Source organism: Bufo gargarizans, chromosome 4 (assembly GCF_014858855.1).
Source record: "Bufo gargarizans isolate SCDJY-AF-19 chromosome 4, ASM1485885v1, whole genome shotgun sequence".
Lineage (NCBI taxonomy): Eukaryota > Metazoa > Chordata > Amphibia > Anura > Bufonidae > Bufo > Bufo gargarizans.
In genome coordinates, this window is record NC_058083.1 from 148,419,312 (window position 1) to 148,430,564 (window position 11,253).

General features: G+C 39.3%; 1 protein-coding gene across 4 annotated transcripts in view; it reads left to right on the forward strand.

The window, feature by feature from the left end:
- The window catches only part of LOC122934726, a 121,828-nt gene extending 111,811 nt beyond the window's left edge, over positions 1–10,017 (forward strand). For 2 of the 4 annotated variants that reach the window (XM_044290392.1, XM_044290393.1), the window contains exons 2-3: positions 1,935–2,038; positions 7,780–10,017. In XM_044290392.1, the coding sequence (XP_044146327.1) occupies positions 8,455–9,399 (945 nt within the window). In that variant the 5' untranslated portion in view covers positions 1,935–2,038; positions 7,780–8,454 and the 3' untranslated portion in view covers positions 9,400–10,017. Of the gene's footprint in view, positions 1–536; positions 861–1,934; positions 2,039–7,779 lie in introns of those variants that run through there. The other 2 variants (XM_044290391.1, XM_044290394.1) reach the window with 2 other exon arrangements.
- The last annotated feature ends 1,236 nt before the right edge of the window (positions 10,018–11,253 follow it).

Here is an 11,253-nt window from a genome sequence, read left to right on the forward strand (position 1 = left end):
CCATTGCTTCTATAATTAGTTTATGATTTCACTAAATGTTCTATTTGTATCTTGCCGCCTATGCCAATTCCTATGCTAAGGTTACAGAGAGCCATTCCCCTTTCTCTGTCTGTCATTATTTAACCCTCTTTTTGATGAAAGCTTATTAATGCTTCTCTGATACTGATGCAGTTTAATAATTTAGGAAAGATGATGAGGAAGAGCTTTCATCTTCCAAATTTGATATAGGATGCCGCATCAGAGCTCTTACTACTCTTTGCAAAAAAGTATTGAAATTATTACCATTACCGTCATGTCACATATAGTTTCATAATGGATCTGAAGTACTGGGATAGATGGCACCTTAATAAAGCCATGAACATGGACTGCAGGATAATGGCGTCTATTACTGTCTGGGAAAGTTTTGCAGTCCCTGTACTCACAGCAGTAGAATAAATAGACAAAGACCTTTGCTCTGCATACAATACAACTAGCTCATTTGCACAGGCATTCCACTTCAAGCCACAGTTCAGCAGCAGTGATACATATCTCTTCAGCTGTGGCATCCAGGCAGAGATCTTAGGCATCACATAATTAGGTGCCACAAGCTTATGGAATGACCTTGGCAGGCCGACTTGTATTAACCACTCGGTTGCTGTTCAAGGATGACTTTCTGTCACAGCAGCAATTATACTTAAAGAGGTTCTCCGGGCTACAGATATTGATGACCTATCCTCCGATCAGTTGAGAAAGGCAGGACGGGCCGAAACGCGTTCTGAAAAGTTTGATTTATATGCTGGACTAAAGGCAGTCTCGGGATGCTGGGAGTTGTAGTTTTGCAACAGCTGGAGAGCCTCAGGTTGGCCATCCCTGGTCTATAGGTATGCCAGATCTATCAGCCATCATTATCTATGTAATACTTTAGTTTAGGACTGTCTATTGTCTAAGTTTACACTGTCTTACTTTTAAAGAATACTTTTAGTAAATGTGGGCTATCATGTCATGAACACAACATTCAGATGCATATATTTGGCTAATCCAGGGGCAAACTGGGAACGTAAAGTGCCCTGGAAAAAAAAAATTAACTGCCTCAATGTTGTAGACGGGTCCAAATTGACAAAAGATGGGCAAACACAGGTAGGAGGGGCTAACATAAGTCAGCGGAGTCAGGAATACCACCGTGCAGCAGAAAATACAGACCCAGCAGAGCCAAATAGCAGCAAAAAATACTGTCCCAGAAAAACTAAATACTACCGTGCAGCACAAAATACTGCTCCAGCAGAACCAAATAGAAGCAGAAAAATTCTGAACCAGCAAAACTAAATACCATTGTGCAGCACAAAATACTACCCCAACAGAACCAAATAGTAGCAAAAAATACTTCCCTAGAAGTCTCTGTAGTGTCCAGCTGCCACTTTCTGTCATCCTCCTCTAGTTGTCCCTAATTATGATATGGAGGAGGGGGCTGAGGAGGTATGATGTGGGCCACAACACAAAGACAGTAATATCTTCGGCATGCTACCTGGTCTTTCAGTGCTACAAAACATACAGGAGACTACAGCACTACATACCTATTATTTCCAGTGATGTCTCCTGTGGTGTAGATGTTCAGACCAGACCACCATGATGACTTCTCTCAACCAGGTTTCATCTCTGCAAACGTTTTCACACAGAAATCTTGTATTCTTCACTTTTCCATCTTCCTCGCCATCTTTTCTACACAATCCTGGTGCCCCAACTGTGTCTTCCTGCTGCCTCCTTAATACTGTGCTCGCTGTGTCTCATTAAAAGGTGTTTTTTTTTTAATTAGAAGAACAGTCTGTAGTTATTGTAATTAATTAATGAATAGTGATGAAATTGTTGCTGATGATGTATGCAAAATGCTGTTGAACATTATTTGTATGAGGTAGATGATGTATTGGGTAGTGGTACTAACATGTTGATAATTTCCTCAGTTAGGGGCTGAGGAAACAATAGATGGCTGTCTCAGACATAGCAGGCTAAAGAAGAGAGAGAGAGAGTACTGTCCCAAGTTGCCTCATCTATGTACCTGGCACTGGTGAGTGTTTTAACCCTTTAAGGACCCATTACGTAGCTGTACGTCATGGGTCCGATCCCCAAACATGCATGTGCAAGCGGGCGCCTTAGCCGCAGGGTTTCTGCTGATCGCATACATCTTACCCTTCAGATGCCGTGGTCAAATGTGACCACATCATCTGAGCAGACCGGAACCGGAAGTCGCACGCTTCCGGTCCGGTAACAGCTTTCCCCGGCTGAGATCGGCAGCCTTCTATTGATATAGTGCAAATGAACTCTTCAATGATGGCTATTTAGCCATCACTGAATACTGTGGGCAATCGAATAATTGACAGTTATTGTCACCCAAGGTGACTTAAAAAAAAGTTTAAAAAGTTTTTACAAATAAATAAAATGAAAAACCCAAATGTTCAAATCCCCCTCCTTTCCTTAAAAAAATAATAATACTTAACTAATAAAAAATAAACATCATGGGCATTACTGCATGTGAAAATGCCCATACTATTAAAATATAACAATATTAATGGCATACGGCAAATGGCGTAGCGGGAAAAAAATGAAAACAGCCAATTTGCCATTTTTTGTCACTTCAACTACCCAATATTTTTTTTATAAAAAGTGATCGAAAAGTCACACACATTTAAAATTGGTATCACTGAAAAGAACAGATTGTCCTGCAAAAAATGAGCCCTCACACAGCCCTGTACACATAGCTATATGGTTGTAAAAAAAAAAAATCCTCAAAGCTTTTAATTTTGTTTTCAAGAAAAATTGTACAAGTGTGGTACCGTTGGAACCGTACTGACCTGGAGAATGAAGATAACAGGTCAATTTTACCGCATAGTGTACAGTGTAAAAAATAAATAAAAACCTATATCAGAATTTAGTTTTTTCCCAATTTTACCCCATTTGGAATTTGTTCCCGCTCCCTAGTACATAGTATGCAGCCGTAAATGGTGCCATTAGAAGGTACAACTTGTGCTGCAAAAAGTAAACCCTCATAAAACTATGTGAATGGAAAAATAAAAAAGTAAGGACTATGGGAAAGCGGGGAGTGAAAAACTAAAACGCAAAAATGGAAAATCCCAGGGTCCTTAAGGGGTTAAAGATGAAGATGGAGGAGCCTTCTCTGAGAGCCGTCAGTTCTTTAGGGCCCCTATTTCTGGCTGTGACATTGTTCAGGGGCCAGCAGAGGAGACAGGAAGAAAGAGCTGCTTGGTTTAACTCCTGATTAGTGGTTAAGATTGAGACAAAAGGTGAGAAGCTACATGGGGATGGAGAGTTAGTTTCCTTTTCTGCCAAAAGGCAGATGAAGAGAGTGAAGGACACGCTCCAGAACTCTAACCCTAAGTTCACACCTGAGCGTTTTACAGCGCTGTAAAACGTTCAACACGTGAAAACCAATGCTTCCCTATGGCCCTGGTTCACACTTGAGCGTTTTACAGCGCGTTTGAACGCGCTGTAAAACGCCCGACGCATAAACAAGTTCTTGAGCTTTTTTTTGGGCGTTTGTCGCGCGTTTTGGCCATAGACTCATTGGACAACACTGCAGTCAATCACACAAACGCGTGTCAAACGCGCGTTTACTATTGCAAAAAAACGCGCATAAAAACGTGCGACAAATACGCACGTCTCAGAAACGCTCAGGTGTGAACCCAGGGTTAATGTTTAATAACATTAGCACCTGAAAAAAATAAGTAGTTAGCTAAAAAGGATAGACCAGTGACTGAGAGTTAAGAAGTCAGACAAGTAAATAAAATACATTAAGCAGTACATGATCTTTACAGCAAAGTTTATGCAAATATATTAAAATTACATTTGTTCTAATATTTATAACCAAATCTAACATTGGATCAAAGTTCCTAATACCACAAAGTTGCTCCGCTTTAATAAGAATTCCAGGTTTACATTTATCCTTACATGTATTTACATTCCCCACTGCCCTGAAATGCTATACAACAGAATAATATTGCCATGCAGATAGTCCCCCTAAAAGTACTAGAACCACACAAAATAACCATAGTAATCAGAGTGCCTTTAGCAGCTATGGTGCTCCCTTATAATGCCCCCAGTGTAAATAAAGCCCCCTATAGTGCCCTTTTAGCAATAAAACTCCCTGTAGTGTGCAATGAGCAGGACACCGGTACAGTGGGTCAGCTAATGCAGTGGGTCAGTATATATGTGTAATAGTTCGTGACGCCAATTGCAGCTTGCACAGGTACTGTAGCAGGGCCCTTTAAGATGTTACAACTCACGTACCAGGTGAGGAATGCCAGAGGGGGATAATGTCTCTGTATAGCATTGTAGGTATAGTGTCAACGGTGTCTCCTACCTTGGTACGGCTGGACGCCTGGCTCACTTGAAATAAAATGAGTGTTGTTAGTAGGAGTTATAGTGGAATGATTGAGATCCGGACAGGAGATATAATCCAACTTGTCCTTACTGAATGGCAGCTTTAAATCCATACAAGTTACAGCAATAGTCTTGGGTCCCAGCAGGTATTGGCAATATGTGGCAGGAATGTATATCTATTCTGCTTCTTGTCATATGCCTAAAGAGTCTGGCAGGTATTAGTCTTCTGCTCTGTCTGTCTTCTGCTTGTAATGGGCCTGACTTGCTGAGGAGGAATTTGGCTTCTCCTGGACTTTGGATATCTACTCACAGCTTGGTTCACAGGGGATGCTTCTTCCTGGAGGCTGGAGGTGGCTGCTCTTCTTGTCAACCAGCTGAGGCTAATGGCTCTGGCTGGGAAGATGGATCCTTGCCTCAGCCAAGGCTGATCAAGGTGTAATTAGAAAAGCTAATTCAGTAACGAACAATCCTTTGTGGTGTACCGTGAAGCCTGATGGTTCATACCGAATGTTATTGGACCTAAGACTGCTGAATAAGTATACCCCAAATGTGGCACCCATTGTTGCAAATACTCATGACATGATGGCACGACTGAATGCTAAGGCAAAGTTTTTCTCTGTTTTAGACATCAGTAATGTTTTTTTTAGCATTCCTCTAGCAAAAAGTTGTCAATACAAGTTTGCATTTTCTTATATGGATGAGCAATATGTATTTTGCAGATTGCCTCAAGGAGCGCATTTATCACCTAGCATATTTCATCAGGCAGTTGCAAAAGTATTGTCCAAATTTTCAAGACTCGATTGTCTGTTGCAATATGTTGATGATATTCTTTTAGCCACTGAGGATAGGGAGTTGCATTTATCTCTCTTAGCAGAATTGTTTTCATTGTTGCATGAAGCAGGTTTGAAATTGAATACCCAAAAAGTCAAATTATTACGGAATAAAGTGAGATATCTTGGAGTGTTAATCAGTCCAGGAAAGAGACAGCCTCTTCAAGAAAGGATTGAAGCAATTGCTTTTCTTCCCATTCCAACATCACACAAGGCTCTAAGACATTTATTGGGTCTGGTAAACTTTTCCAGAGAATTCATAGAAGGGTTTGCAGAAAAAGCTAAGCCTCTTTATGATCTCTTGAAAAATAATGATGATGACTCTTTTGGACCATGGGAAGAGGAACAACAGAAGGCATTTGAACTTTTAAAGCGAAATATGCAAACCTCTCCAGCATTATCAACGGTTATGCCTCTGGCACCATTTGCTTTGCAGGTTCATACCTCAGACACGGCTGTGTCAGCTGTACTCTTGCAGTTGCAAGGGGGAGAATGGCGGATTTTGGGCTATTTCTCCAAGCTTCTCACACCTGTGGAAAAAGGGTTTGAAACTTGTGCAAAACATTTGGTGGGTGTTCATTTTGCTGTCAAGGCAATAGAACACATAGTTGGATTTAACAAAATCATTCTGCAGACTCCTCACTCCACATTAAAACTTCTCCTTGAGAAAAACATCCCGGGTGTGTCACATCAAAGATTTGCACATTGGTTGTTGTCTTTATCATCAAAGCAAATTGAGATTGATCACAAAGCCAAGTATGTACTTCCTCAATTAATGCAGTATGAAGGGAAAGTGCATGAGTGCTTAGAGACATTTTGTGAACCAAATTTATCTCTTTTTAGAAGAGATGCAGAGAACGTTGATGAACCAGTGTTCGTAGACGGCTCCAGATTTTGGTCAGAGGGAAAATACTATTCAGGTTATGCTCTCTGGTATCCTGAGAGGGGTTATGCGGTTCAGCATAGGCTACCAGGACACTATTCAGCTCAGAGAGCAGAGTTAGAAGCTGTCAAGACAGTACTGACAATTGATGAGAAAGAAAACAAGAGTCCCTTGGTTATTTATAGTGACAGCTCATATGTCGTGAGATCACTGACAGACTATTTACCAGTGTGGGAGAAGAGAGGTTTTGTAGATTCCTCTAACAAGGTCCTGATTCATAGTGATACACTCAAGGAAGTATTCAAGTTAGCTACTAAAAATCCAAATGGGTATGCTATAGTCAAAGTTCCCGCACATAAAAAAGGCAAACATGAGCTAGTTATTGGAAACAATACAGTAGATGCATTGGCTAAGGAAGCAGCTAAGACAGGAAAGTTGGAGGGAGAAACTGAATCTTTGAAAGCTTTACCAGTTAGGAAACAGACACGCATTTGCCTTCTTTTGCAGAAGAACAAGCAAAGGATTCGTCCATTGCTACTTCTCAGGTTGATCCAAAACCTCCCTTTGTTTGTGAAAACGGGGTTTTGTGTCATGACTGTAAGGGGGAATTGCGTCCTGTTGTCCCAAAACACTTACAGATTGAATTCACCAAATACAATCATGAGAGTTTAGGTCATTTGGGTCAGGAAAAATTGTTAGGAATTCTCAAAGAGAAATTTTACAGGGACAAAATGGAGAAAACTGTCCAAGATGTTGTTCAGTCATGTCTCATTTGTGCTCAAGTCAACCCGCGACCTAAAGGACAAAAGCCTCCACTTTTACGAATTGCACCTGCAGATGGTCCTTGGTCTACATTACAGATAGACTACATAGGTCCTCTACCTTCAGGTAAACATGGACTGAGGTATGCATTAGTTGTGGTGGATGTATTTTCAAAATGGGTAGAGATCTTACCTGTCAGGAAGGATGATGCTCTGTCTACAGCAAGGGCATTGATGAATCATGTGTTTTGTACTTGGGGGATCCCAAGAATGATTACATCTGACAGAGGAAGTCATTTTACAGGTAAAATCATGCAAACAGTTTGTGCTATTCTAGGCGTAAAACAACAGTTCCATGTATCATATCACCCACAATCTGCAGGCATTGTGGAAAGAATGAACAGAACTATTAAGACAAGGATTGCAAAAATGTTATTAGACAAAGGGAATACATGGGTTGATGCAGTACCCTTTGTACTAATGAGTATAAGAGGAACTGTTTCCTCTACGACACAATATACTCCATTTGAATTGATGACGGGAAGAATAATGCCATTAATTTTCCCAAACGAACCATTCTTGTCTACTCCTCAAAAAGATGCAGTAGCAAGGTCCAGGTGGTTACAGTTATTACAAGAGAATTTAAGTACAATTCTTCCATATGCTGCATCTAAAATGCAACGCATGATACCACCTCACTCTTCTAAATTTGTGAAAGGTGCTTTTGTAATGATTAAGACCTTCAGGAATAGTGGACCTTGGGAAAGTAATGGGGAAGGTCCCTTTGAAATCATTGATACTATGGGACAAGTAATGATTTTGGTTCAAAGAGCACCGAATGCTTTAAAGAATACTCGTAGACAACATAAATTGTGGGTACATGTTGATCAATGTAAATTGTATGTACCAAAATAATGATACTGCTTTTCTTCATTAGGGAATGAAATTCTTCATGGAATATGCATTCTACAACGGAAAAAGATGTCTTCAGAAAAATTGTTTCACGATGAGAATGTCATTGTTGATGATGATGTTCACAACTACGTTCGCAGAATTATTTTATGATAAAAAGAGTGACCATGATACAGAGACTTCAATCCTTACATGAAGGAAAAGAGGATTCATCTTGAGGATTTTCTGGAAGAACAAATTCAAGATAACTCCAGAGACATTTCCAGAAGTCTTTGCATGGGTTATGGTGTTAACTGTTGTATTGAAGTACACTTCAGACATGATACACACATTACATTACATGGAACATTCACACATAACAATAGAACAGGTACATGGGAGTATACATCGATAGATGTATTATATTGGAGTATCGTGATAAAAGGAAATGAGTCAGCTACATGGTCTGGAGACCTCACAAATGATAAGATATCATTTGGAAGAATGGGAAAATCTCGAGAGGAAATTTGGTTTCAAACCCAGAATTATGTAAAAATAATGGATTGATAAATTTTTCCCATAACAGGAAAATTTGATGAAGATTGGGTGGAAAATTGGAGACAGTATGAGACATATAGATTTATAAGTAAATAAGTGGTTAGGATGTAATGAGAACACATGTACAGCGACCTCATTGATTCCAGTAACTGGAAGAGAACAAATGGTCGTTCCAATAATTGTTTTAGGAATTCCTGTGAGTGAAACACAGTTGATTTATTATCAATTGCAATATACAGAATTTGCATATGATGGTTCTCATATAGAACAATTGGATCTTTCTTCATGTCTACACTTTGTTTCTAAAATAATCTGTCTACCGGAGCAAGATAAGGCGATTTATCATTCTTGTTTCCATGATCAAACTTTTTGCCATGCACGGATTGAGAATGTATACTCAATTCATGATTTGGTAACTCAAGTTGGTTTAAACAAAGTTTGTGTACAAGTGATGTCTGAGAAAGAAAAGGTTGTAGCATTCTTTTCTTCTTGTATACATTACGAGAATTTGACAAGAGGTCTATATTGTTTGGAAGGAGATTTGAGAGCTATTTCTATGAATTTAGGAAGACTTAATATTTCTTCCATAAATACAAATCAATTAAAAACCCTTCCAATACAATTTAATCTCGCTCAAATTGATAAATTTCCGTGGGATAAGTGGACAGAAGAAATTAAAAAGGATAAAGGTCTTTTAAAAATATTAAACGAACAAGTAAAAGAAGCTGAAATTGCATTTAATCATCATCAAGGACAATTATCAGAATTAGAACCTGAATGGAATACTATGTCTGGAACATCTTGGTGGGGAAAATTTAAGAAATCTGTAAATATGTGGACAAAATCTTCTGCACAAACAGCAGTTGGGAATACTTTGTCCCATCCTATTATTATTATTATATTTATTGTGATATCTTTGTGTGTTATCTATCAAATTTTTATTATGTATAAGATTAGGAAAACTCATAGGAATATAAAGGAAGAAATTAATAAGGGAGACAACATTTTAAAAGAAATGTTAAAAAGAACTCAGTATTCCAATTCTATATTGAATACTGAACCAAAAATTGATCAATCAACCAAGTGCTATAACATAGTCAATGAATGAATGTGATATGAATGTAATACGAATGGTGAATAATTGCGTTAAATTAGAAGGTTATGATTGAAAAATTAGATTTAAAATCATAATCAGGGGGAAATGTAAAATAACATATTAACACTTTTTAGTAGGATAGGGTATTTTAAGGACCATGAAAGGTCAGCACTTGTGTGACGTGTCAATTTTGACAGTTCTTCAGACGACAATAGTATTTAGAAAGGTTAGGAATCCTCCTAACTCAGCATATTATTATTAGCTTTACAAATAAGGAATACTTAGAAAACCATGATATAAGGAGTTTTACTTGTTAACCATATATGTCTGTTATAATGGTAAATTTAGGATACAATGTAACTCTATGGAGAGTCAACCTATAAAAAGGCTTTGTCTCATGACATTGGGGGAGCATTCTTTGACAAGACACCTGTTGCTCTCTACACACACATACATTCACACATACACGTTACTTTAAGGGAATCACTTTTTCTTCACTCATTCTAAATTGGTTTATTATATGCTTGTTATCTTTTGAGATTCTTCTGCTGTACTTTATATTTTTCTCTTCCTAAACTTTGTAACTGTTTCTTTTTATGCGAATTAAACCCTTTTAACTTTTATCTTTCATCAAGAACTCTCCATATTTTGTTGGCTCCTTCTGAAGCATCTCTTACAAAATTAAGAAATGCTGGGCGATATTTAACACACTCCAATACACCCTTTGTTACACAAAGGAGGGCATCATACACCCTTGAAAATGATGATTGATGGCCTGCTGGTGACCCTCAAAAACATTAGGAGCAAGGACTTGCTGGTGACTCTCTAAAATATTAGGGGTGAGGGCCTGCTGCTGATCTGACCATCTAAAACATTAGGGGTGAGGGTCTGCTGCTGAGCTGACCCTCTAAAACATTAGGAGTGAGGGCCTGCTGCTGATCTGACCATCTAAAACATTAGGAGTGAGGGCCTGCTGCTGATCTGACCATCTAAAACATTAGAGGTGAGGGTCTGCTGCTGAGCTGACCCTCTAAAACATTTGTGGCGAGGGCCTGCTGCTAATATGACCATCTAAACCATTAGAGGTGAGCATCTGCTGCTGAGCTGACCCTCTAAAACATTAGGAGCGAGGGCAGCCTAAGGGTACTTTCACACTTGCCTACCGGATCCGTCAAAACGCATACAAGCTGATGGCATTTGTCAGACGGATCAGGATCCTGATCTGTATGACAAATGCATTGAAATGCCTGATCCGTCTCTCCGGTGTCATCTGGAAAAACCAATCCGCCATTTATATTTTTCAAATTTTTTGCGGTCTGAGCATGCGCAGACCGCAATGCCGAATCCGGCATTAATGCATGTCAATGGGAAAAAATGCCGGCAAGTGTTCCGGAATTTTGGATGGAGATAAAACCACAGCATGCTGCAGTATTATCTCCGTCCTGAAAAGTCAAAAAGACTGAACTGTAGACATTCTGATGCATCCTGAATGGATTGCTCTCCATTCAGAATGCATTAGGATAAAACTGATCAGTTCTTTTTTCAGTATTGAGCCCTTAGGATGGAACTCAATGCCGGAAAAGAATAACGCTAGTGGGAAAGTATCCTAATAAGCATGTTAATATGTTGGAGGTGGAAGATGAGAAAAGGAAGATTGAACCATATACCCTTTTTTGTGGTGGAAGGGGTGCATGGGAATACGGTATATACAATACACCATAAAAGCCACATTTTAAGTGCCTTTATGTTCAGCCGCTTTCCTCTGGTGGAGTAGCACTAAATACCCACTCTGACAAAACGCTGGCATCAGGGCAGGCCAGCACCTCCAAGGCGTAGAGCCAGTTCGTGCCATGTGTCCAGCTTGGA